Source organism: Oncorhynchus keta, chromosome 10, assembly GCF_023373465.1.
Source record: "Oncorhynchus keta strain PuntledgeMale-10-30-2019 chromosome 10, Oket_V2, whole genome shotgun sequence".
Lineage (NCBI taxonomy): Eukaryota > Metazoa > Chordata > Actinopteri > Salmoniformes > Salmonidae > Oncorhynchus > Oncorhynchus keta.
The window spans coordinates 73,611,751-73,638,728 of NC_068430.1; the positions used below are offsets into that span (position 1 = coordinate 73,611,751).

The 26,978-nt window shown below is 43.6% G+C and overlaps 3 protein-coding genes across 4 annotated transcripts; all 3 read left to right on the forward strand.

The window, feature by feature from the left end:
- Positions 1-1,271: 1,271 nt before the first annotated feature.
- LOC118374695 (tetraspanin-1-like) lies at positions 1,272-8,206 on the forward strand. The gene is made up of 8 exons (XM_052527912.1): positions 1,272-1,357; positions 3,234-3,315; positions 5,720-5,935; positions 6,336-6,410; positions 6,637-6,744; positions 6,971-7,105; positions 7,318-7,410; positions 7,644-8,206. Exons 2-8 carry the CDS (start codon positions 3,259-3,261, stop codon positions 7,695-7,697), a joined length of 738 nt encoding a protein of 245 aa, XP_052383872.1. The 5' UTR covers positions 1,272-1,357; positions 3,234-3,258; the 3' UTR covers positions 7,698-8,206.
- Positions 8,207-10,637: 2,431 nt separating this feature from the next.
- Positions 10,638-16,499, forward strand: LOC118374696 (tetraspanin-16-like). 2 transcript variants are annotated; one of them, XM_052528963.1, is made up of 8 exons: positions 10,638-10,849; positions 11,228-11,336; positions 12,312-12,509; positions 13,657-13,731; positions 14,141-14,248; positions 14,912-15,067; positions 15,387-15,470; positions 16,347-16,499. In XM_052528963.1, exons 2-8 carry the CDS (start codon positions 11,268-11,270, stop codon positions 16,404-16,406), a joined length of 750 nt encoding a protein of 249 aa, XP_052384923.1. In that variant the 5' UTR covers positions 10,638-10,849; positions 11,228-11,267; the 3' UTR covers positions 16,407-16,499. The 2 variants fall into 2 exon arrangements, with proteins under 2 accessions (XP_052384923.1, XP_052384922.1); XM_052528962.1 differs by having other exon boundaries at positions 10,638-11,336.
- Positions 16,500-16,983: 484 nt separating this feature from the next.
- dand5 (DAN domain family, member 5) lies at positions 16,984-19,236 on the forward strand. Its single transcript, XM_035761175.2, has 2 exons — positions 16,984-18,251; positions 18,460-19,236. Exons 1-2 carry the CDS (start codon positions 17,721-17,723, stop codon positions 18,751-18,753), a joined length of 825 nt encoding a protein of 274 aa, XP_035617068.1. The 5' UTR covers positions 16,984-17,720; the 3' UTR covers positions 18,754-19,236.
- Positions 19,237-26,978: the final 7,742 nt, after the last annotated feature.

A 26,978-nucleotide genomic window follows, 5' to 3' on the forward strand; every position in this document is an offset into this window, starting at 1 on the left:
GACGACGCTGGGCCAATTGTGCACCACCCTATGGGACTCCAGATCACGGCCGGTTGTGATACAGACCGGGATCAAACCAGGGTCTGTAGTGACACCTCTAGCACTGAAATGCAGTGCCTTAGACCACTGTGGTAAGTCAATCCAGAGATGTTGGTTCAGGCTCTGGCTGACATCTACGGACAATTCCTTCGACATCATGGTTTGGTTTTGCTCTGACATGAACTGTCAGCTGTGGGACCTTATATAGACAGGTGTGTGCCTTTCCAAATCATGTCCAATCAATTGAATTAACCACAGTTGAACTCCAATCAAGTTGTAGAAACATCTCAAGGATGATCAATGGAAATCGGATGCACCTGAGCTCAAGAGTCTCATAGCAAAGATGCTGAATACCTATGTAAACAAGGTATTTTTTAATTTTTTATTTGCAAGCATTTATAAAAACCTGTTTTCGCTTTGTCATTATGGGGTATTGTGTGTATATTGAGGGAATTGTTTTATTGAATCCATTTTAGAACAAGGCTGTAACGTCACAACATTTTGAAAAAGTAAATGGGTCTGAATACTTTCCGAATGCACTGTATAGTTGTTTTCACCCTATAGAGTGTGTGTGTGTTTTCACCCTATAGAGAGTGTGTGTGTGTTTTCACCTTCTAGAGTGTGTGTGTGTTTTCACCTTCTAGAGTGTGTGTGTGTGTTTTCACCCTCTAGAGTGTGTGTGTGTTTTCACCCTAGAGAGTGTGTGTGTTTTCACCCTCGAGAGTGTGTGTGTGTGTTTTCACCCTCTAGAGTGTGTGTGTGTTTTCACCCTCTAGAGTGTGTGTGTGTTTTCACCCTATAGAGAGTGTGTGTGTGTTTTCACCTTCTAGAGTGTGTGTGTGTTTTCACCTTCTAGATTGTGTGTGTGTGTGTGTTTTCACCCTCTAGTGTGTGTGTGTGTTTTCACCCTCTAGAGTGTGTGTGTGTTTTCACCCTTGAGAGTGTGTGTGTTTTCACCCTCGAGTGTGTCTGTGTGTGTTTTCACCCTCTAGAGTGTGTGTGTGTTTTCACGCTCTAGAGTGTGTGTGTGTTTTCACCCTATAGAGTGTGTGTGTGTTTTCACGCTCTAGAGTGTGTGTGTGTTTTCACCCTATAGAGTGTGTGTGTGTGTGTGTTTTCACCTCCGTCATAAAGTTCCCTCTAGTAGGACTTTAGCCACCAGGAAGTTGTCCTACACTAAAAACCAATCAGTGGTGCGTTGGTCACTTACTCCCTCCCCTCGTGTGTGTTTGTGAGACCTGTGGGGGTGGGTGAGGATAAAGGGCCAGATAGAGACGAACACTCCTCTCAAACATCAACAGTCATCACCTCAGCACAGGTAAGAGACTTAATTATTCTACTCCATTTAAAATAATCCACAATACACAAACTTGAATGATATAATCATATTTGTCTGATGTGCTACATAAAAACCCCATGAAAACCAGTACTATCTTCAGTAAATAAACTAATACTCAATGTAATACATTTTGTGACATAGGTCACATTTGCATCTAATTTGCAACAGAAAGTCAGATCATATACATCCAGAGAAATTGTTCTATTTAACTGATACATTGTATAAAAAAAATATTTATTTTTTTGTCTGTAAGAAGGGAGATTATTTTTGGGATTAATAAATGACTTATTAACATGAACCAGGTTACTGTTGTTTGAACCTCCCTGTATCTAAGGGGAGAACTTTGCCCAATGGATGAAAGACTGGTTCACATTAAAGTTCTAACAGTCATGAGATCAAATGGCATCTTATTAATGACGTGGTAATATTTTGATGGTCCTGCTGCATTCTCATACACTAGTCATGTAACGAGAAGGAAACTGAGACTCCTGGGATGGTGTTGTTGATAAGTCACATTTAGGGCCAGTTTCATGGACACATGCTATTTAGTCCAGGACTAGAAGTAAATCCTCGTCCGGGAAACTCACCTTTACCTTTGTTTTATGAACATGCAGTCCGGTAACATTCTGCCTCTCAGTCTTGGTATTTCCTGGTCACGGGGACGTTTATGGCCCTGTAGGTACCAGGTTATAGTTGTCAACGTACACTAAAGACTGACGCATGAACAGCAATAAGGAACAAACCTGGTCATTGTGGCAATTAAAAGTAGGCTTGGTCTCATCCAGTGACACTTCTCCAGTTCACAGGAAGCCAGCGAGCTGCTAGAGAAGAGGGTATAAACTCATACAGGATTGACATAACAATTCAAAACGATATGTCTGGTTGTGTTGTGGAGTCTTTGCTATGATAATAAAGTATAATAGGCTACACTAGACAACTCTGGCCAAAACAACTAGGCTTGGACTCATCCAGTGACACTTTTCCAATTCCCACAAAAGCCAACAAGCTACTGAAGAAACAGACCATAAAGATATTATGGGTCTGTGTATCCCATGGAGGTGTTTTCTATGCTACTGAACGTCAGTGACTGCCAGGAAGATTCTGATAAGACTCCTTGACTGTTCCAATTTGTAAGTCGCTCTGGATAAGAGCGTCTGCTAAATGACTTAAATGTAAATGTATGTTCCAATAATACCAACGCCTGTAAAATACCTCTAGTAATAAAACATCCACTCTGAGCGTGTCCCAAATGACCCCTTATTCCATATCTTCTGCACTACTTTTGCCCAGGACCCATTAATTAACAGTTATCTGCCAAGTAGCTTTGACTTCAAGTAAAAGAGATGGACTGGTACTGTTTTGCAAGGTGTGAAATCCGTATTACCAGTCTAAGGGTTTTTGAGGGGTGTTGGACTAACAATTGAAATGAGGAAGCAAGCGATATTGTGATTGGTATGTCTTAGAATTTGGCTGGTAAACAACACAGCTTTACAAAATGGAAATGTTGGTTCGGTGGTTGTCTTGTCTGATTGTTCATTTCAACTCCAAACCCCAGTTCATTTCTACATGAAAACAAATAAAATGCTAAATTTAGAGAGCATTTCTTTCGCCCCATAACCGTCTCCTTCTCCCTAGTTAATGTGTAACTAAAATGGTGGCTATGTCATTGTAACATGACTCAAACAAGCCTGGTATAAAATCTTGTAACCAGACAGGTTGGCTGTCTAGTTTACAACTCCACAGCTTTATGTACACACACACACACACACTGGCCTGAAACTGTAACTGACTGAATATTCTGCATGTCCAAGTCCATCTCCTAAACTCACTGTTGAAGTTTCGTTTTGTTTTTCAGGAGAAAGAAACAACAGACGGCAAAGATGTGTTGCTCCGGGTTTCTCAAGATTATGATGTTCATCTTCAATGGAGCCATCTTTGTAAGATTCAACTTGTATTCAGCTAACATTCAATTATTCCATCAGAATACTACCACCAAAACAGTCTATAGAAGGCTTCTGTTTTTAGCATAATATGCTATTAAATTCACTAAGGTTTTATAGTACTGAAAGGAGTTTGATGGCTTTGAATTAAGTTGTCATTTCCCCTGTCCTCTTTAGCACTCTGGAATTGTAGATGTTCACATAACCGCCATTTTGAACCCAAGTCTCCTGACCTGTTAGGGTCAATGAACCCTTAGATATTTTCAAGGTCATTCAGAGAGCGAACAGGATAAGAAAGTGCACTTCAGAACAGGAATGTGTCACATCCAAGTTCCACAGGGACCATAAATGACAGTCATATCTTTGTGAGGATAGATTTGTGTATTGAGGAAAACTTTACCTAAACTCAGCAAAAAAAGAAATGTCCTCTCACTGTCAACTGCGTTTATTTTCAGCAAACTTAACATGTGTAAATATTTGAATGAACATAAGAAGATTCAACAACTGAGACATAAACTGAACAAGTTACACAGACACGTGACTAACAGAAATTGAATAATATGTCCCTGAACAAAGGGGGGCTCAAAATCAAAAGTTAGTCAGTATCTGGTGTGGCCACCAGCTGCATTAAGTACTGCAGTGCATCTCCTCCTCATGGACTGCACCAGATTTGCCAGTTCTTGCTGTGAGATGTTACCCCACTCTTCCACCGAGGCACCTGCAAGTTTCCCAGACATTTCTGTGGGGAATGGCCCTAGCCCTCACCCTCCGATCCAACAGGTCCCAGACGTGCTCAATAGGATTGAGATCCGGGCTCTTCGCTGGCCATGGCAGAACACGGACATTACTGTCTTGCAGGAAATCACGCACAGAACGAGCAGTATGGCTGGTGGCATTGTCATGCTGGAGGGTAATGTCAGGATGAGCCTGCAGGAAGGGTACCACATGAGGGAGGAGGATGTCTTCCCTGTAATGCACCACATTGACATTGCCTGAGTGACAACAAGCTTAGTCCGATGATGCTGTGACACACCACCCCAGACCATGACGGACCCTCCACCTCCAAATTGATCCCGCTCCAGAGTACAGGCCTCGGTGTAACGCTCATTCCTTCTATGATAAACGTGAATCCGACCATCATTCCTGGTGAGACAAAACCGTGACTCATCAGTGAAGAGCACTTTTTGCCAGTCCTGTCTGGTCCAGCGACAGTGGGTTTGTGCCCATAGGCGACACTGTTGTCGGTGATGTCTGGTGAGGACCTGCCTTACAACAGGCCTACAAGCCCTCAGTCCAGCCTCTCTCAGCCTATTGCAGACAGTCTGAGCACTGATGGAGGGATTGTGCGTTCCTGGTATAACTCGGGCAGTTGTTGTTGTCATCCTGTACCTGTCCCGCAGGTGTGATGTTCGGATGTACTGATCCTGTGCAGGTGTTGTTACACGTGGTCTGCCACTGCGAGGATCATCAGCTGTCCGTCCTGTTTCCCTAAAGTGCTGTCTTAGGTGTCTCACAGTACGGACATTGCAATTTATTGCCCTGGCCACATCTGCAGTCCTCACGCCTCCTTGCAGCATGCCTAAGGCACGTTCACGCAGATGAGCAGGGACCCTGGGTATCTTTCTTTTGGTGTTTTTCAGGGTCAGTAGAAAGGCCTCTTTAGTGTCCTAAGTTTCCATAACTGTGACCTTAATTGCCTACTGTCTGTAAGCTGTTAGTGTCTTAATGACCGTTCCACAAGCGCATGTTCATTAATGGTTTATGGTTCATTGAACAAATCAAATCAAATCAAATGTATTTATATAGCCCTTCGTACATCAGCTGCTATCTCAAAGTGCTGTACAGAAACCCAGCCTAAAACCCCAAACAGCAAGCAATGCAGATGTAGAAGCACGGTGGCGTGGAAAAACTCACTAGAAAGGCAAGCATGGGAAACAGTGTTTAAACCCTTTACAAAGAGGATCTGTGAAGTTATTTGGATTTTTACTAATTATATTTGAACGACAGGGTCCTGAAAAAGGGACATTTCTTTTTTTGCTGAGTTTATATACTCTCTGGTTATAATATTACCCAGAACTAATATTGTAAGTCATTTTTAGTCACAGTAAGAAGATGAATTACCTGCCTTGTCATACTAGCTAATTACTATGGGTTCGGGATTTCAAAAATGGTGAAGTTAATTGGTTACAGAGATGACCATATTTTGTATGATGTTGACAACATTTGCCCCACTTATATTCATCTTTTCTCCACAACGCATTCTAATGATATGGTTTAGTTTTCAAAGAACATTCAAAGTATACTCCCTGTACTCTTCATCAACATTTTCCCAAACACTAAAACTATCCCCTCCCCCTATTTCTCCTCTTTCTCTCTCCTACCTCCCTGTTGTGTGTATCAGTTGGCAGGTGTGGCCATCCTGGCAGTGGGGGTGTGGGTGAAGGTGGACAGTGGCTCTCTACTGGGAGTACTGGACAACATTAAGGACGCCCCAACAGAACTGGGCCAGCTGGCTAACGTGGCCTACCTGCTCATGGGGGTCGGAGGGGTCCTGCTTATCATGGGCTTCCTAGGGTGCTGTGGAGCCATGAAGGAGTCCAAGTGTATGCTGATGCTGGTGTGTCATCTTTGACCATTGAACATAAATATTCAGAAATCGATGTAATACAAATACCAACTTGACTTTTACTCTGTTTATTTTTGAATATACATACTGGTATGGAAAGATTAATTCATTATTTGTTACTTTAAAAAAAATGTTTTGTGCAAAATGACTTTCTTTGTTGATATACACAATTATATATTTATAGAATTTTGACCCTTGATCTTATGTGATAGTTTTGACCCATTGCCTTTTGCTTTGTTATGAAGCCCTGAATGTATGCTTGTCTGTCGCCATTTTGTTTAGTTCCAGTTCTTTAACATCATCCTGACCTGCCATCATATTGGTCATCATTTTGACCCTTTTTTTTCCCATCAATCCCTTAACCCCTGTATGCTTGTCTGTTCCTTTCCAGTTCTTCATCATCATCCTGATCATATTCATTGCAGAGGTGGCTGGGTGCGTGGTGGTCCTCGTCTTCCAACCACTGGTAGGTAGTTATTAACACTGTATGGGCCCTGGCCAAAAGCAGTGCACTAATTAGTAAATAGGGGGAATGTTTGAAACTTTATTTAGCTGTGCTGGTGGTGGTTTTGTTCATATTGGCAGATGAAAACAGTTTTTATACAGTAGTAAATCAAATAGCCTAATGTTGGGACAATAAAGATTTTCTGAATTTGTGGAAATGGGTTTGTGTTCTGTTTTGTATGTTTTAGGCTAAGGAAGTTCTTGAGGACCTTAGTGAGAAGGTTGTTGACAGCATTCAAAGAGACTATGGGAAGGATGAGAGCCTGACTTCACTATGGAATGGTACCATGGAACAGGTATACTTCATTCATTCACACTACTATATTAAGTAGTGAATTTACTGCCACTCTGCCAGTGGATGTTATTAGCGCACTTCTGTGTACTCAATAAATGCATATGTTCTTATGCAGATTATTTACAGGTTTCAGAGAAGGAGGTGGTGCTTGGCTACGCTAGTTGCTTACTGTGTTCTGTAGATGCTACCATGTCATAATGATTTGTGTCTCTGTGCTTCCCTCCTAGTTCAAGTGCTGTGGATACCGCAATTACACAGACTTCGATGGATCCCCTTTCCAAGAGAACCCAACTAACCCTACGTACCCACCAACATGTTGTAGTAAAACTGAAACCTGTACAGCTGCTGCTGCTGAACGCTCGGTACAGATATCTAACAGTACAATACAGGGTCATCCGATGTGCTGTGTTTAGACCAGGAGGGTTTCCTTTCACTTTGGTTGGGTCACATAGTCATGAACATCTCCTGCCCCTGGCTAGGTTTTACATGTAATAGCCTGTGTGTGTGTGTTTATAATCATTGAATCCCCATGCAGCTATCTAATTCTAATACTGGAGTGCTGTTTCCTCCCCAGAATGCCATTGGCTGCTTTACCATGTTGCTGAACCTGATAGAGGACAACGCTGTCATCATTGGAGCTGTTGGACTGGGCATCGCTGTGCTTGAGGTACAGTACACCTGTTACAATACTATCAGCATCCCAAATAGCATCCTATTCCCTACATAGTGCACAACATTTGACCAGAGCCCTATGGGCCCACTTCAGGAGTAGTGCATTATAAAGGTATTAGGGTGCAATTTGGGCCCTAGTCAAAAGTAATGCACTCTCAAGGGATTAGGATGCCATTTGGAACGTTACCATTATATTCTGTTAACACTTGTGACGTGTCATCGTTTCAGATTGCTGCCATGGTGGTGTCAATGGTTCTCTACCAACAGATTGGTAACAAGTAGCACTGAGGACACCGACATCCAGGACCACGCCTGTTTAACCATCATCATTGCCTCACCTTGACACCTTCAGTCGACATGTTTAATTTCAAACACCAAAGATTATTAAAATATTTCAATGATAAAAGAAAAACAAGAGAGGAAGGAGCGTTGTTCAAAACCCTGTTGTGACTCGATCACCTCCATGGTATATCAACAATATCTGTATACTGTATAGGGCCTACTGTATGCATTCAGTACTTATTTATGTGTAAATTAGATTCCTTTATCTCTATCCTTATTTGTTTCTTGGTGAAGCTGAAGACTTTACATGATGTTTTGAGAAGGTAAAGGCTTTACACTTGCTCTAACTGGCAAGACTTTATTTGTATTTTTTATTCAACAGTCTTGAATATACAGTGTCTCATTTTGTACATATACATATTGAAGTTTAGAAATGACCACATTCAATCTGACTTGTTTATTTCTTGTTCTATTCTTTACGAGGAAATTAAACATGTTCTTATTTGCAATAGTTTCTCAATCATATTCACCTAAAGTTGGCATCTACTAGGCTACTTTTTAGATCAGACTTGCAGATTAGGTGCCTCTTTTTAAATCCCTGCTGAAGACAAGACTTTTATGAAGATGCTTTTAATGTATGATTTTAATTAGCTATTAGCAAATAGCTATTTTTTAATTATCCTTCCTCCTGTCTTTGTTAGTATTTTTATTTTATGATATGAAGCACTTTTACTTGAAATTGACAGCCTGGTCTCAGACTAGATGTAACATAGTAAATGTAAATCTGTGAAATGCAAAATAGTATGATATGTTACTTTTGGTATGGTTACATAACAGATGGTTAATTAAATGAAAGCAGGGTGGTTGACTGGGTGGGCGTATAAGGTGAACGTCTAGCAACCCAAAGGTTGAGAGTTTGAACCTCATCACGGACAACTTTAGAAACTGCTTACTACATTGTTGCTACTTTGCAACTACTTAACATGCTAGCTAACCCTTCCCCTAACCCTTTTAGCTAACCATAACCATTTTAACTAACCATTTCCCTGACCTTAACCCTGACCCCTAGCCTAGCTAACATTAGCTAGCTAGCTAAAGTTAGCCACCTAGCTATATTTTGGAACATATTGTATGTTTTATTGTAATTTGTAACATATCATACGAAATGGGTGGTGAACATCCTTAAATTAATACATACCCTACAAAACGTAACATATCATACTATTTTGCATTTCACAGATTTACAGTGTCTTTCGAAAGTATTCAGACCCCTTGACTTTTTCCACATTTTGTTACGTTACTGGTTTATTCTAAAATGTATTAAATTGCTTTCCCTCCCTCAATCTACACACAGTACCCCATAATGACAAAGCAAAAATATTTATAAAAACGGATATCCCATTTACATAAGTATTTACATTTTACATTTACATTTAAGTCATTTAGCAGACGCTCTTATCCAGAGCGACTTTAGACCCTTTACTCAGTACTTTGTTGAACCACCTTTTGCAGCGATTACAGCATCGAGTCTTCTTGGGTATGACTCTACAAGCTTGGCACACCTGTATTTGGGGAGTTTCTCCCATTATTCTCTGCAGATCCTCTCAAGCTCTGTCAAGTTAGATGGGGAGCATTGCTGCACAGCTATTTTCAGGTCTCCCCAGAGACGTTCGATCGGGTTCAAGTCTGGGCTCTGGCTGTGCCACTCAAGGACATTCAGAGACTTGTCCCGAAGCCAGTCCTATGTTGTCTTGGCTGTGTGTTTAGGGTTGTTGTCCTGTTGGAAGGTGAACCATTTCCCCAGTCTGAGGTCCCGAGCGCTCTGGAGCAGGTTTTCATCAAAGACCTGTCTGTACTTTGCCGTTGATCTTTCCCTTATACCTGACTAGTCTCCCAGTACCTTCCGCTGAAAAAGATCCCCACAGCATGATGCTGTCACCACCATGCTTCACCGTTGGGATGGTGCCAGGTTTCCTCCAGACGTGAAGCTTGGCATTAAGGCCAAAGAGTTCAATCTTGGCTTCTTCATAAGACCAGAAAATCTTGTTTCTCATGGTCTGAGAGTCCTTTAGGTGCCTTTGGGCAAACTCCAAGCGGGCTGTCATGTGCCTTTTCATGAGGAGTGGCTCCCGTCTGGCCACTCTACTATAAAGGCCTGATTGGTGGAGTGCTGCAGAGATGGTTGTCCTTCTGGAAGGTTCTCCCATCTCCACATAGGAGCTCTGGACAGATTGACCATCAGGTTCTTGGTCACCTCCCTGACCAAGGCCCTTCTCCCCTGATTGCTCAGTTTGGCCAGGTGGCCAAATCTAGGAAGAGTCTCTGTGGTTCCAAACTTCTTCCATTTAAGAATGATGGAGGCCACTGTGTTCTTGTGGACCTTCAAGGCTGCAGACATTTTTTTATATCCTTCCCCAGATCTGTGCCTTGGCACAACCCTGTCTCGGAGGTCTACGGACAATTCCTTCGACCTCAAGGCTTGGTTTTTGCTCTGACATGCACTGTCAACTGTGGGACCTTATTTACACAGGTGTGTGCCTTTCCAAATCATGTACAATCAATTGAATTTACCACAGGTGGTTTCCAAACCAGTTGTAGAAGAATCTCAAGGATGATCAATGGAAACAGGATCCATTTCGAGTCTCATAGAAAATATGCTGAATACTTAAGTAAATAAGGTATTTGCTTTTTATTTTAAATACACTTGCTAACATTTCTAAAAACCTGTTTTCGCTTTGTCATTATGGGATATTGTGTGTAGATTGCTGAGGGGATAAAAAAATATATATTTTAGAATAAGGCTAACGTAACAAAATGTGGAAAAAGTCAAGGGGTCTGAATACTTTCCGATGGGCTGTAGAGTGTCATAGATTTACATACAGAATAGTATGAAATGCTCTGAGACAAGGTTGCTATCAAAACTGAAAAGCACAATATAAATAAAGTTAACGTTGTATCCTCGAGCTACATCTATTGTTACAAAATGTTAATTGTGACACCTCTGATTATGACCTTATGAACTGCGTTGCCCTGGGAAACGGATGCGCATTGCCATGAAGTGATGTGCTCGTGCCCCTGTCAAAAGAAGATACCAATAGCAAGTTAGCTTGTCAGCTGGGCTAGCTAAATACCACTTGTAGCCTACAAAAAAGGTCATTAAGAATGCAAGTGCAACTCATTAATTTGTCAATTATTGAACAGCTAATAAGGAATTTCATAACTTTTAGCTTTTGCCTTTGGCCAATTTTATAGTTTTTCTGGTCATTATTAAAGCAAGGGTGATACAGTAGCTAGCTAGCTAACGTTATTTAACTAGCTAAAAATGCAAATTTTTCTAAATGAATATGAAATATCCAAGCCTATAGTAGCTAGTTAACTTCTAGCTAACTTTGGATAACATTATTTTTGCATGTAATGAGTGTTTGTCATGTCAATGATGGATGTCAATTCAACAACATCGTTGAGTATTGAACATTTCCAGATTATTGGTCTATGTGAAAAATGTTAACCTGTATGTATGGTTTCCGTAGATTGAACCAACCGGTTCATGACATTACAGCGCTGTCAGCCATGTCCAGACTACATCACCTGTATGGCCTGTTGAGGTACCTGATGATGTTACTCAGTGGCATCATATTTGTAAGTGCATCGTTTTTTTTTGGGGGGGGTATCTGTAGATTATACCAAAAGAGGCTATTAGGCTGGACCTCAATCAAACCCACACTGCAGAACGATTACATTCACTACAACATATAGGTTGGAGTGAAAGTTCGATAGAATCATCAGACCACAGGGAATCAGAGAATCTCCTTTGAGTCTCCATGGTGCTGCTTTTTAGGATGTCAATATAAATGAATGTATTTATGGTTGTTTGTAATTTGAACTTGCATTTGAATCATTATGTGTTAGTTATTGTTTTTACCATTGAGGACCACTTTGGAAACAAGCGTTTTAATGAATACTTTCAAGTGATATCCTCTGGGTCCATATTGTACACTTTGTTGTATATGTCTGTTACCCAAAATAAATTCAATTCAAATAGCTTTTTAGTCCAAGACTATGCTTAATCGGTTCTAGGAAACTGGCCCTATGTGTTACAGATGGTATGCTCAGGATAGTCCAACGTTTTAAATTCAATATAGTTTAGTTGAGGCCCTGCATTCATTTCAGAATCTAGTTTGAACAACTCTTAGCCCGCGTCTACAGTAATTGTTGGGGAAAACACGATAATGATGCATCAATATGATCAATCTCATGTTAATTCACCAAATCAATACCCTTTACATTTATTTTTTTTTACATTTGTTAAGAACAAATTATTATTTTCAATGACAACCGACTGTTCCTAGGCTAACTGCCTGTTCAGGGGCAGAATGGCAGATTTGTACCTTGTCAGCTCAGGGATTTTAACTTGCAACCTTTCAGTTACTAGTCCAACGCTCTAACAACCAGGCTACCCTCAATCTCATGGATGCGCATCTCATTCTCTACCCCAATATGGTCGCCTGACCAGTTCCCCCACTGTCTGGGACACTGTCTGGGACATTGTCTTAAATCAGAAGGTTTTACAATCTAGTCATTCTAACTCTATTGTCCATCTCTTTCCCCATCCAGGTGAGTGGCCTTGTGCTGTTTGGCCTAGGCGTGTGGATTAGGTACGGGGCGGCCACCTTCGTCCAGGTGATGGGCTCTTTCTCGGCACAGCTGGTGACCATCAGCTATGTGTGTATGTGCCTGGGGGCCATCCTGTCTCTGCTGGGGTTCATTGGCTGCTACGGGGCCTGGAGCGAGAACCGCTGCCTCATCTTGCTGGTAAGAGACCGTGAATCCCAAACCACCCCCTCGCCCCGACCAATTCGCTCTGAGGGCCCTCTGTTGACGCGTGTTGTTGTCAAAACTCCGAGGGTGACTTCCAGAGGGTGACAAGGGGGTCAATAAACTCTAACTTCTGGACACACTCGTGACTTGAAGGAGGCAATTCATGTTTCACTTCTAAATAATAAAACAAACATGAAATTCAAATGAGCAAATTCCCCCTGTCGTTTTACAAGATATAAACCTCATTGACAGTATAACATGGGGGGGCTACCATTTGGGGCTCAGTCTAGAAGAAAGGTGGGTCACTTTTGTGGAGTGTAGTCTTCATAAAGTCTTGGTAATGGTTGAGAGTCTGTTAGAAGGAGCCATTTTGGCCTACTTATTTGGTTGTTGTGTTTTGTAGTCTATACCCTTGTTTCTCAAACCTCTCCTCGGGGACCCCCAGATGTTTCACAATTTTGTTGTAGCCCTGAACTAGCACACCTGGGCCACGTTCAGTTGCCAAATGTTGTCGAACATTGCAGATAGTGAAGCCATGAATATAGCAGACATGATACCTTTTTCCACATGTTGGAGAGGCATGTTTGTTCTACATAACATATTTCTATCTGAACGTTCCAAGATGTTGTGTCCTTCTGAACAGATTTAAGTAGTCAATCAAGGGCTTGATTATTAGTTGAATCAGATGTGCTAGGCAAGTTCCACAGAGAAATGTGATGGTTGCTCTATAGTCTTTGTGTATTCCACTTAAAGAGATTGAACGGGATCTTAAGCATTTACGAATTCGTAACATATCGTATGAATTGGAATTGCTAACATAGCATAAGAATTGCATGATTTAAAAAATATATATTTTTTTTTAGGACGTAGCATATCATTCGAAATGGATGACGTTGTACAAAATTGTGCACACTTTTCAGGCGCCTGTTTTGGCTCGTGAGCGCTACTTTCAAAACTACTGGGTGAAATTATACAAAACATCTGTAGCGTCACTTTAATTTGTACACTAGATGGAACTATATGTTGGGTCACAGGAGACCAGGAAGTGGGAATTCACAGGTATAGAGAGTGTGCAGTTCCTACCCTGCTCACCTTTGGAACTATGTTGTGGTTGATTCTAACCCTCTCCTTGATCTGACAGTATTTCTTCATAGTGTCCATGATGTTTACAGCTGAGGTTACTGGGGTTATTTTCATCTTGGTGTACAAAGATCTGGTAAGCACAGACGATCCACTCTCACGCCCTCACTGGCTCAACTGTAACTATAATAATGTGCAAAACACAGATTATCCACTCACCCTCACTGTTTAAACTGTAAAGAAGATCCCATACAAAGCACATACGATCCACTCACACCCTCGCCCTCGCTGCAAAATAAAAACTGTACGAAGCACAGACAATCCACATTGACCCTATCCTCACTGTCTAAACTGCAACAAAGATACTTTACAATGCACAGATGATCTATTCACTTTCACTATCTAAACTGCAACAAAGAAACTAGCACAGATGATTCACACACAGCCTTACTGTCTGAACTGCTACAAAAATGCTGTAAAGTTTTCTTGGTGGGATTAACAGTCAAGCACTGGGGTAAATGATTGGGCGACTTCCTGTGTTCCAGGTGGAGGTTATGATTCGTGGAGCCAGTAAGGACTCTTTACGGATGTCCTATATGGGACCAACGGCTTCAGACCCCATATCAACAGCCTGGAACACCATCATGGTCCATGTGAGTGGACTATGTGAACTCTGACTTTAAAGGGGCAATCAGCAGTTGCTACATTCATTTTTTTGACTTATAAATGATTTATATATTCCCATTGATTCTTGAAGTTTATAACTTATAAATGCCTCATGAGCTTAGTTCAGAACCCAAAATATACTGTAAGCTTGTTTTACTCCAATGTTTGTGAACAAAGTAAATGTAAACAAACACTATATAGCCTAAAAACATTGTTACAACTATGATGTTGATATCATGGATGATCAGTCCTTGAATCTATATCTCTGTTTATGAATTTGAGAGTGGTTATATTTCTCCAGCCTCATCCCTCATCTTTTTACCAAAACGGGTGGGGGGGCACTTTGTCATTGTTTTTACTGCTGATTGCCGCTTAATACCAGTAGGATCTACCATACCCTGAGTACCAGTCTATCATTCCACTCCTTGCCTCTCCTTGTCATGCTAAACTTTGGCATATGACACGAACTACAAGGAGTGCAATGTTTGCACTAAACAGGTCTGGTTTTCAGACTAGAGCTACCATTCTTCACTGTACATGTGCAAAAGCTCCGGAAGAAACATGTAAGCCCATCGAAATTGTCAATGGGAACCAATAGAAGCCCACCTGTTTCACTGTCTCAACGCTCTGCCTTTCTCTATTGTGTGCAGTACAAGTGCTGTGGCTTTGACAACTCCACGGATGACTTCAAGAACTCTGTGTTCAGTGCTAACACTGGCCTGTTGTACCCCAAGACGTGCTGTGTTGACCTGACGAGCACCGCCTGCGACGGCCTCGACACCACCCAGGGCCTGGTACACCCAAAGGTAGGGTAGACTTTTCCACATGAATAAGCCGAGCCAAACCAAGCTGTACCGAGCTGGCCTGGTTACACATCCACCATAGCTGGAACGACTTTGACCCCTTTCACTCTATCGTGTTGACCCACATCAAACTGTTCTGGTTTGGATATTTTCTTACATTTGTCTTTTTCAGCATGGTTCCAGAAACTATGGTGGATGTAGCAGTGTCAAAAGCCATTACTCCGTTGCCTATTTGTAAGGGCCAAATCCTAACTTGGGTAGTGGCCATGTCTTGTGAAGGAACAGATGGTGACATCCTCTTTATCTATCTGTCGGTCACCAGAGCTGCATTACCAAACTGATCAATGTGATCCGGGACAAGAGCGTCATCTTTGGCTCCACTGCTTCTGGGATCTGTGTCATGGAGGTAAGTGTCCTTTCAGATTTGCACAAATTTATATGGTGAGATTTGCCCAAATTTACACTACCGTTCAAAAGTTTGGGGTCACTTAGAAATGACCTTGTTTTTGTCCATTAAAATAACATAAAATTGATCAGAAATACAGTGTAGACATTGTTAATGTTGTAAATGACTATTGTAGCTGGAAACGGCTGATTTCTTTTAATGGAATATCTCCATAGGCGTACAGAGGCCCATTATCAGCAACCATCACTCTTGTGTTCCAATGGCACGTTGTGTTAGCTAATCCAAGTTTATAATTTTAAAAGGCTAATTGATCATTAGAAAACCCTTTTGCAATTATGTTTTGCACAGCTGAAAATTGTTGTTCTGATTAAAGAAGCAATAAAACTGGCCTTCTTTATACTAGTTGAGTATCTGGAGCATCAGCATTTGGGGGTTCGATTACAGGCTCAATATGGCTAGAAACAAATAACTTTCTTCTGAAACTCGTCAGTGTATTCTTGTTCTGAGAAATGTCATTGAATAGTGGATGCATGACACTGTTCTCCTGAGAGACTCCACAACCACTAACACCACCCCAACACAAATGAACTGAAACATTAACTTAGCCTCAAAGTTAGACTTTTGTGTTAAAACATAGTTTCCACATGCAGTGTGTGTGTGTGTGTGTGCGTGTGCGTGTGCGTGTGCTCGATGTGAACAACCCCATTACCACATGAGTGAACTCAGCAAAGCCAGCTAAACCTATTTCAGAAGAGTCAAAGTTAGACAGAGCTATAGTTTCCCTTCCGTGGCCTGTGGTGTGTGTTAATGACGCTTCAATGTGTTTCCCGTGGCCAAATACGTGTGTGTGGTTTTTGTTGTGTGTGTCTGTTGCAGTTGGCGTCCATGATGGTGTCAGTAGTGTTGTTCGTCAGACTAGGCAACACCTATTATTAGACCAGCAGCAACACAGAGAACAGAGCCTGACCCAGGCATGGTAGGTCAACCAGACCAGAGACAACACCATAATAAATTAGACTTGCAGATGAAGCCTCCTTTTCATTAGACTGTGGTTATTGTGGTGCTTAGGGACTGCTTAGGGTTTATGGTGGATGTGGGAGGGTGGGTGTGTCTCTCTGTATGTGAATTTGTGATGATTAGCAGTCTAGGGAACAGGAAAACTCTTTGACAACTACTCCCTCTTGTGGAATATATCTGTCAGTGTCAGAGGCAGAATCACAGTATCATGGTCAGTCACATGTCTGGGAACATTAAGTAACATTGAGTTATAATATAATAATATATGCCATTTAGCAGACACTTTAATCCAAAGGGGTTTACGGTAGTGTGTGCATACATTTTTGTTCCCCTTAACAGTCACTTCACTCAGTAACAGTTATTCTGAACTTCACATGGTCAGGTGTCTAACAGATAGAAGCTGCCTATGGGAAAGTGGTCGAGGGGGGGGCGGGGATGGGAATGTGGTCGGGGGGGGGGAAAGTTCATGTGTCAATTAACACAGAGCCCATGGGAACTCCTAGGAGGGTTCTAGAACTCCAGACAGCCAGTGACTGATCAGGTCCTGGGTGAGAGAACACAGGACTCTAATGGCATTATGATGGGCCATAACAAGGGAGCTGGGCTTTATACCCACGGAACATAAACCCATTATGACTTTACCACCACATGTAGTGAAAGCCCCTTGTTTGGCTAGGTATTATTCTGTTGATACAGGGTACCTCTCAAACTCACATCCTCAGAGCTTAGCAAAACTCTATAGGACTACTTCAAATGTCTTCACCACCTTTCAAACACTCACCTGTAATAAACGGAAACCCTTTGAAGTTGTAAATGTCAATGGATCTTATGACCCAGCAGGTGTAGCTCAGTCTGGGTGGTTCTTGATGTTTAAAGAAAGATGTTTTTATGGTATTATGTCATGTTTTATGTTTTGTGTTGATCCCAGGAAGAGTAGCTGCTGCTTCAGCAACTGCTACTGGGGATCCTAATAAAATCCTAAATGCTAGGTGTGATATACTGACCGTTAGCATGGGAATTATGACACCTTCCAAGAGGTGAAGGCTGGGTTGGTTATTTCTTATAAAAGGCTGCCACCAACTCCAGTGTCTCGTAGCCCAGACTGACAGCAAGGTTTCCATTTGGAACCTTGAACCACTAAAATATAGACAACCAATTGATTCTCGATTTATTTGCTGCGGAATAATTCGTGTTTTCTGAATCTGGAAGATTTTCTCTTTTTGTTGGGGAAAAATGACTTTCTTCATCAACTTTGTGTTTTTGTCCACATTTTCTGCCGTGGCTTTGTCACTTCCATTACCTCACAACTCCATCAAGAGCGTTCCTAAGAATGGCGCGAGCCGGGACTTTGAGTCATCCGGTAACGGTCCAGTCGACGAACAGGAGCCTATTCGGGGAACGGTCAAAGTAGTCAAACTCAACCCCAATAACCTGGGTCTGTCGGGTTTTTTTAGACGAGGCGGGATTTTCCCCCGAGGTGCGCCCGGTCCGAGAATGCCTTTCCCAGCCTTCTTGTCCACGGGTCGCCCTGGCCCTCCTGCACTCCCTGCCAAAGCAGCTGCGGTGCCTCTGCATCCACTGTCACATCTGCACCACGACAGTCAGGGCAATGGCGGGGTGGGTATGAAGAAGAGGCAAGGATTTGAGATGTGGCAGAGGGCCATGGATAAGAGCGACCACAGTAAGACCATGTCCATGTCGCTGCCCCTCAGTCTCAAAGACTCTGCCAACAGACAGAGCTGCGCCGCGGTGCCTTTTACTCAGGTGAGGCAGACCTTTCAATTTTGGTTAACAATGACAAAGATGGTGTAGGGCAATAGAGGACAGTAGGCCTAATGTTTAATCAAATGATTAGACTAAATTAGAAAGTTAAAAGGGATATTTTTTTATAAGTAGGGCCTAATTCTTGAAACGTCAAAATACAAAATGTTTATGCGAGTCAAATGTTTTTAAATCGATCTTTCATGTACAGCGGATAACGTCCGATGGCTGCGACGCGGTGACAGTCCACAACAAACTGTGCTTCGGTCAATGCAGTTCGCTGTTCATTCCCTCTGGTTGGGAGTCTGCCAGGCTGACTGGTGCTGGGGGACACCGCCGTGCGCCCTGTTCCCGCTGCGCTCCATCCAAGGCTCACACCGTGACGGTCCCTCTGCGCTGTGGGATGGAAGTGCGGGAGAAGCGCGTGATGGTGGTGGAAGAATGCAAATGTGAGACTGGTCGTGAGGAGGGGAATATCGAGGCTGTGGCCTCCATGCACTTGTAACTGAAGATACTGTAGTTTAAGGGCGACATTTTCCAGGTGCAAAAGCTCTGTGCGAATTGGAAAACGCACACTGCGAGATTATACATTTATAGTATTTTTTGCACATTGCAACGCAACATTCTTGCACTACGAAAATATCGCCCTAAATACTTGTTTCCCCCCTCACAGCACCTGCTCTAGCCTATTTTGATGACTCTATTCATCATTTTTGGACAGAAAATATTTATATTGTGATGTCAGATGTGGACATTGATTATGTGTATTGTATGTGTGAGTCTGAATTTCTAATCCAGAGAAAAACGATTTGGAGGCAAGTGCCACCAATGATTGTTGACAAGTGACTAACATTTTTAGTCATGAACATTTCTGTTCAACCCTGTGGCAGAATGAGTCATCCACTCCACAGTGTAATCATGTTGAATAACTTGTTTAGTTTCATCTGAACTGAACTGCATTTTGTTTTTGTGAAATAAAAATATCAATTATTTTTGGCTTGTTACTTGGTTTTACCCTTGATGTGCTTTGATTCATGCAAGAGAATCTACATAGAAAACATGTAGTATTCCAAGAGAATTTACATAGAAAACATGTAGTATTCCAAGATAATATACATAGAAAACATGTAGTATTCCAAGAGAATCTACATAGAAAACATGTAGTATTCCAAGAGAATATACATAGAAAACATGTAGTATTCCAAGATAATATACATAGAAAACATGTAGTATTCCAAGCACTAAAGTATTCCAGTAGTATCGGCCTCTCATGTTTTATTAAAATGTTTTAGTGCAGTTTCACCACACTCCAGTTACATCTGTAAGCAGTGAACTGCCCAAATGGCACCCTATTTCTTATTTAGTGCACTATAGTCAGACGTAGGGGATAGGGTGCCATTTGGGATGAAGAGCTGGTGTGTACACAAGCATTGAACATGGGCACTTTAGAGGAGCAAACAGAGGGAATTGTTTCAGCATGAGACACTGCATTATGTATCAGGCATCTTGTCTCTTTCTCCCCTGGCTCTTTCACTGTGGTGGGAATTCTTCTTGACATCCTTAAAGCCACAATCTGGAGTTTGTGTTTCAGCAAAATGGTGGCCCCGCCACACTACTTGGTTTGGTATAAAACTGAGGGATAATGTAACCAATAAAAAATTAAAATCTGTTGTACCAATGATTCTTTAAGGTTATACTGAGCTTATGAGGCATTTATATGTTCCATTCCTCAACAATCAATGGGTATATAATTAGTTGAAATTACTATTGAACAGTGTCCCAGATCTCAGACTGTAGCTCTGTAGTGTTTTCAGTTAGGGGCCTAAAACAAGTATTATTCATTTATTTCCTGGAACCTGGACCTTTGTGCGTGAGTGCATGTGTGTGCGCGTATGCGTGTTTGTGTGTGTGTGTGTGTGCGTGTGTGTATGTGTGTGTGCCTGGTAAAATGAACTCATCCCACACATCTATACATCCCCAGTGGAATATAAAGGAGGCTCTTCTTTACATTGTGTAGCCTGGCCTTGGCATGCTGTCAATAACACCGCTTACTTACTTACTCACAGCAATTTGCATTCAGTGTTTTATAAAGCTATGGGGGATGCTTGCATTGATTGAGGCCCATGGATTTAGGCCTACATTTGCATTTGCAAAGGGTTGACGGCTATATTTCCACAAACGAGTTTGACGAGAATAATATTTGCTCTGGACTTAACATATAGAATAAAATAAGGGGGTCTGGTTAGTAAGGAGGGGAAGGTCTGGGCTGTTGTTATTTCTCATCTCCGTTGAGTGGGGAGGTTACGAGGGTAAACTAACACATCCAATCAGAGTTGCCTCAGCTCTGAGGCCTACATCTCAATCATCCATCTGACGTGCTAATGATTAAGATATTTAATCAACAGACTGACTGTATAATCAAAGACTGAATGTTGCATGTTTGCATGCTTAATTTACATAATGGTGAAAGGGAAGTAATCTCGGCATATAGTGTGTGTGTGTGTGTGTGTGGGGGGGAGGGGGGGTTGTGCAGTATATGCTGGGAAGTACTGACTGATCTTGAGATTGCGATCTCATGAGCAAAAGGCTTCATATCTCTTCCCCTTCTCCTCCTCACATCCCATGTGACTCATCTTCCTTCCTCTCTTCTCTGGGGAGAGAGAGGGGGAGGAGATAGAAGAGAGGTAAGGGGGAGGGTGATGGGAACACAGGAGGAACACTAGAGTATAGAGGGGGAGAGAGAGGGGGGGAGGAGATAGAACAGAGGTAAGGGGGAGGGTGATGGGAATACAGGAGGAACACTAGAGTATAGAGGGGGAGAGAGAGAGGGGGACAGAGAGAAGGGGAGAGTAAAAGAAAGGGTACAGGATGGAGGAGGGGGGTCGGGCGTGATTGGAACAAACAAGGAGCACTAGAGTGCGCCCACTTAGCGAGACAGATGTCAGCCCTCTTGCATTATGGGAGCTTCGTCGAGCACTCCTGCGTTTTTAAAGATGGCCTGGTTCCCATGGCGAGGGAGGGAGGGAATAGGGGCAGAGTGACGACGATGGGGGGGCTTATTCGTTTTTTGGTGTGGGCACGGCGACGCTGCCAAGTTCAACGCCTGGGGGATCCGATCATCGTCATGGCGGATCGCTAAGTGGCCTAGTTAACGCCAAAAGACAAACAATGAGGCTCAAAGTTTACACTTTCTTCAGGGGTCCCAGAGTTTAGTGGGAATAATTGTAGTGAAGTGATCACAGTTCAAGTGCTCTGTGCAATTAGAATAGGTTAGAATAGGTTCATTGTCCCCATTTTAGAGTCAGCGATTAGAAGCCCATTCCATTTGCATTCGTAGTCATTTATACTGAACAAAAATATAAACGCAAGATGTAAAGTGTTGGTCCCATGTTTCATGAGCTGAAATTAAAAGATTGCAGACATTTTCCGTACACACAAAAAGCTTATTTCTCAAAAATGTGGTGCCCAAATTTGTTTACATCCCTACTAGTGAGCATTTCTCCTTTGCCAAGATAATCCATCCACCTGACAGGTGTGGCAAATCAAAAAGCTGATGAAACAGCATGATCATTACTCAGGTTCACCTTGTGCTGGGGACAATAAAAGGCCACTCTGAAATGTGCAGTTTTGTCTTACAACACAATGCCACAGAAGTCTCAAGTTTTGAGGGAGTGTGCAGTTGGCATGCTGACTGCAGGTATGTTCACCAGAGCTGTTGCCAGACAATTTAATGTTAATTTCTCTACCATAAGATGCCTCCAACTTCGTTTTAGAGAATTTGGTACATCCAACCGGCCTTACAACCGCAGACCGTGTAACCACACCAGCCTAGGACGTCATATATCCGGCCAGCTGATGAAACTGAGGAGTATTTCTGTCTGTAATAATGCTCTTTTGTGGGGAAAAACTCAGTCTGACTGGCAGAGCCTGGCTCCCCAGTGAGTGGGCCTGGCTCCCCAGTGGGTGGGCCTGGCTTCCCAGTGAGTGGGCCTGGCTCCCCAGTGGGTGGGCCTGGCTCACCAGTGAGTGGGCCTGGCTCCCCAGTGGGTGGGCCTGGCTCCCCAGTGAGTGGGCCTGGCTCCCCAGTGGGTGAGCCTGGCTCCCCAGTGAGTGGGCCTGGCTCCCCAGTGAGTGGGCCTGGCAACTCAGTGGGTGGGCCTGGCTCCCCAGTGAGTGGGCCTGGCTCCCCAGTGAGTGGGCCTGGCTCTGGCTCCCCAGTGGGGGCCTGGGCCTGGCTCCCCAGTGGGCCTGGCTCCCCAGTGGGCCTGGCTCCCCAGTGGGTGGGCCTGGCTCCCCAGTGGGTGGGCCTGGCTCCCCAGTGAGTGGGCCTGGCTCCCCAGTGAGGTGGGCCTGGCTCCCCAGTGGGTGGGCCTGGCTCCCCAGTGAGTGGGCCTGGCTCCCCAGTGGGTGGGCCTGGCTCCCCAGTGAGTGGGCCTGGCTCCCCAGTGAGTGGGCCTGGCTCCCCAGTGGGTGGGCCTGGCTCCCCAGTGGGTGGGCCTGGCTCCCCAGTGGGTGGGCCTGGCTCCCCAGTGGGTGGGCCTGGCTCCCCAGTGAGTGGGCCTGGCTCCCCAGTGAGTGGGCCTGGCTCCCCAGTGGGTGGGCCTGGCTCCCCAGTGAGTGGGCCTGACTCCCCAGTGGGTGAGCCTATGCCCTCCCAGGCCCACCCATGGCTGCTCCCCGTCCCATTTATGTGAAATCCATAGATTAGGGCCTAATCAATTTAGTTAAATTTACTGATTTCCTTATATGAACTGTAACTCAGTAAAATCATTGAAACTGTTGCATGTTGCATTAATTATATACAGTACATTCAGAAAGTATTCAGACCCTTTGACTTTTTCCACATTTTGTGACGTTACAGCCTTATTCTAAAAATGATTAAATATTTTTTTCCCTCATCAATTTACACACAATATTGAAATTTACACACAATACACCGCATATTGAAAAAGTAAAAACAGGTTTTTAGAAATGTTTGCGAATTGTATAAATGTTTTTTAATGGAAATATCACATTTACATAAGTATTCAAACCTACTAGCCTGATATCCCCATGTTTTTGAGCTGTGTGGTGGGTTCTGCTCCTTGAAGCACCTTTGGCATCATTACAGCCTCTCTCTGTACTTTGTCCTTTCATCTTTCCCTTGATCCTGACTAGTCTCCCAGTCCCTGCCACTGAAAAACATCCCCACAGCATGATGCTGCCACCACTATGCTTCACCGTAGGGATGGTGCCAGGTTTCCTCCAGATGTGACACTCAGCATTCAGGCCAAAAAGTTCAATCTTGGTTTCATCAGACCAGAGAATCTTGTTTCTCATGGTCTGAGAGTCCTTTAGGTGCCTTTGGGCAGACTCCAAGCGGCCTGTCATATACCTTTTACTGAGGAGTGACTTCCGTCTGACCACTCTACCATAAAGGCCTGATCCCATCTCCATATAGGAACTCTGGTGCTCTGACAGATTGACCATCAGGTTCTTGGTCACCTCCCTGACCAAGGCCCTTCTTCCCTGATTGCTCAGTTTGGCTGGGTGGCCAGCTCCAGAATGAGCCTTGGTGGTTCCAAACTTCTTCCATTTATGAATGATGGAGGCCACTGTGTTCTTGGGGACCTTCAATGCTGCATACATTTTTTGGTACCCTTCCCCAGATCTGTGCCTTGACACAATCCTGTCTCGGAGCTCTACGGACAATTCATTCGACCTCATGGCTTGGTTTTTGCTCTGACATGCACTGCCAACTGTGGGACCTTATATCGACAGGTGTGTGCTTTTCCAAATCATATCAAATCAATTGATGGTGGACTCCAATCAAGTTGTAGAAACACCTCAAGGATGATCAATGAAAATAGGATGCACCTGAGCTCAATTTCAAGTCTCATAGCAAAGTGTCTGAAATACTTATGTAAATAAGGTATTTCTGTTATTATTTTTAATACATTTGCAAACATTTCTAAAAACCTCTTTTCGCTTTCTCATTATGGGGTATTGTGTGTATATTAATGAGGAAAAATATGTATTTAATCAATTTTAGAACAAGGCTGTAACGTAACAAAATGGGGAAATAGTCAATGGGTCTGAATACTTTCCGAATGCACTACATTTGTTCAGTATACATTGATTGTAAATCTCACCGTGTACCTTACTGAATATTGGTGGTTAATTAGGTCACCTCTCAGTTATCCCATAAACATGAGTTAACCAGAACCACCAAGAAAACCAGGCCTGTGATCTTTGACCTGACCAGCTTGGCCCTCAGAGCCTTTTGGAGCAACCAGTTTTATTGGTAGTTAGACCTACTCAGCCTGATATCCCCATGTCTCTGAGCTGTGTGGTTGGTTCTGCTCCTTCAGACCTCCGACAGTGGGGCTAATTGAAAGGCTCCGGATGGCATGGCAGAGGACCGGACCTTCCCCAAACGCCTGAGGCTTTCCTGGGCTTTAGATGTTGAAATGCCAGGCTAGAGGAGTCAGTTGCTAGGTCCTGGGCAATAGGCGATAGCCGGTAGAATAACTGGTCTTTACACCAATACAGTGGTAGATACATTCTATGGCACTAACGACAGGAGCAGCTGGGCAGGGAGACAGTGCCTGGGGGCTGTGCCAGCTTGCCGGGTGCCGGGGGGGCAGAGATGGGTGTAGCCGGGGGGATGGGGATGGGCACAATAATGAGGAGGACTTGGAGATGTGTGCCAGTAATGGTGCCAGTCTGCCAGTCTATGAAACCTCTTTCACAATTAGTGGAGCAAAGAGACTTGCTGTGGATAGTATTATACTACATTCTCACTTATTGTCAGATGAGATCCTCGCACTCTGCTAACAGTATCAAGCTGAGACAGAAGAATCCCTCTGGTTGTTCGTGAATAGAAAGAGAAGGGTTCATTCATAGATGCTATCATGGGCCAGGTTCTAGTGGGTCTTACGGTGTCCGATAACATTCTCAAACCATGGATTCATCCCAAATGCCACCCTATTTCATGCGTAGTGCACTACTTTTGACCAAGGCCCATAGGGTGGTCAAAAGTAGTGAAACAAATATAGTGTTGGATTTGGGCCACAACCGCCATGTTCCTGGACAGGTGACCACTCTTCCATATATCCAGTGGAACTGGAGTGTAGGATAGAATAGAATCAGTATTTTGGATGTCGTCAGTCGGCTGTTCAGGAGCTGCCATTGTCCCCCTGTCTCTCACTCTCCTTCCTTCCCTGTGTGTGTGTGTGATGATAATGATGTTGTCATTGTGGTGGCAGGTGCAGGGCTGTGTGAGCTGCAGGTGACGTCTCTCGTCGTTCCCTTAATGATTCCAATTAACATAATCAAGACCCGGCAGGGTGAAGAGAATGGAGACCGCTACACCTCCTCTCTCGTCTTGCCCTGTTTCTCCCCCTCCTCCTCCTCCTCCTCCTCCTCACCCTGCTGTGGGCTTTCTACACCGCACATCGCCATGGCGCCTGCCCCATGCCATCATCCATCCATCAAGGTTCCTGTCACACACGCACACACACATTAGATACATACACACACCACTCACCATTTCTCCTCATGGGCAGAAAAACAGGCACAGCTCTCTCCCCCCTCCCCTGCCAGTTGCCACGACCATCGCTACCCGCCAGCGCTTTAAAAAAACATGCCGTCTAAAAGCTCCTAAACGGTCTACTTCAGAAGCACTTCAGAGAATCTCCACTCAACTTATTGTCTAACGACGACAGGAAGGAGAGAGGGAGGATTGCCAGGTTCTAACGAGGCGGGATAAGATCGTTGTTTTGTTCTGGTTTTCTTTTCCCTGTTTATGTTTTGCAGAGGGAGCTGGGTAGTGGCTCTGGGTAGTGACATGTCACACATGGTTTTAGGACAGAGGCGGCGAGCGCTTGTTGGCACGGGAGCAAGGGTGGCAGGGATAAAAGGGTCCTATCGTTTTGGATACTGGTGTAGTGTGGGTGAGTCGGGGATACTGTAAAAGCCTCCAGCTGGGTCAGTGAGTGACAGACTCAGGGGATCCAGGGGCGATCTCCTTCTGCTCAGAATGTGGAGTTAACTGTTGTAAGTAAGTGCAGAGAGAAAGTAGTCTAGCTTTGCCAAACTCAAGTGTTAATGGATTGTGTGTCAGACTCAGCAGGTGGGGAGAAGAAACTACAGAAAAAGTATCTTCCACTGATCCCCTGCATCCGTCTGTGTCGCTCAGATAAGAAACAGGGAGACTGTATTCATTCATTTAGAATATGCGTGACACATACCGACATGCATCATGAAGCACTAGTTCAGCCAAATGTCAAGGGTACCTTATTTTCCGTAACACTAGCAAGTATCCAATCAAGCATAGTAACGTGTAGAAGCACAACATTCCAGTCGGAACATACAGGACCATTCCAGATCCATTACAACATTTATTCTACTCTATTTCTCATGATGCATCAAAAGAATGGGTTTCACCATCCAGATTCATTCCTCCAAATCTCTCACAGAACAAAGTGAAGGACAGAGTGGGAACGACCGAACAAGGCCAAGACGGAGACATTGATCTGGCCGACGAAGGTGATCTAAATGATAGAAACATATGAAACCCTTTTGGTTTCCTGGCTTCATCTAACCAAGCCTGGTTCTAGCTGACAGCAGTGTGTGTGTGTGTGAGAGAGAGTTCGATTTGTCTATTTGTTAGTTGGCATGGGGGCACTTTCACTCGTCCAGACCTCCAGAAAATCCATCATGACGTCTGTGAGAAAACCTTTGATGAGT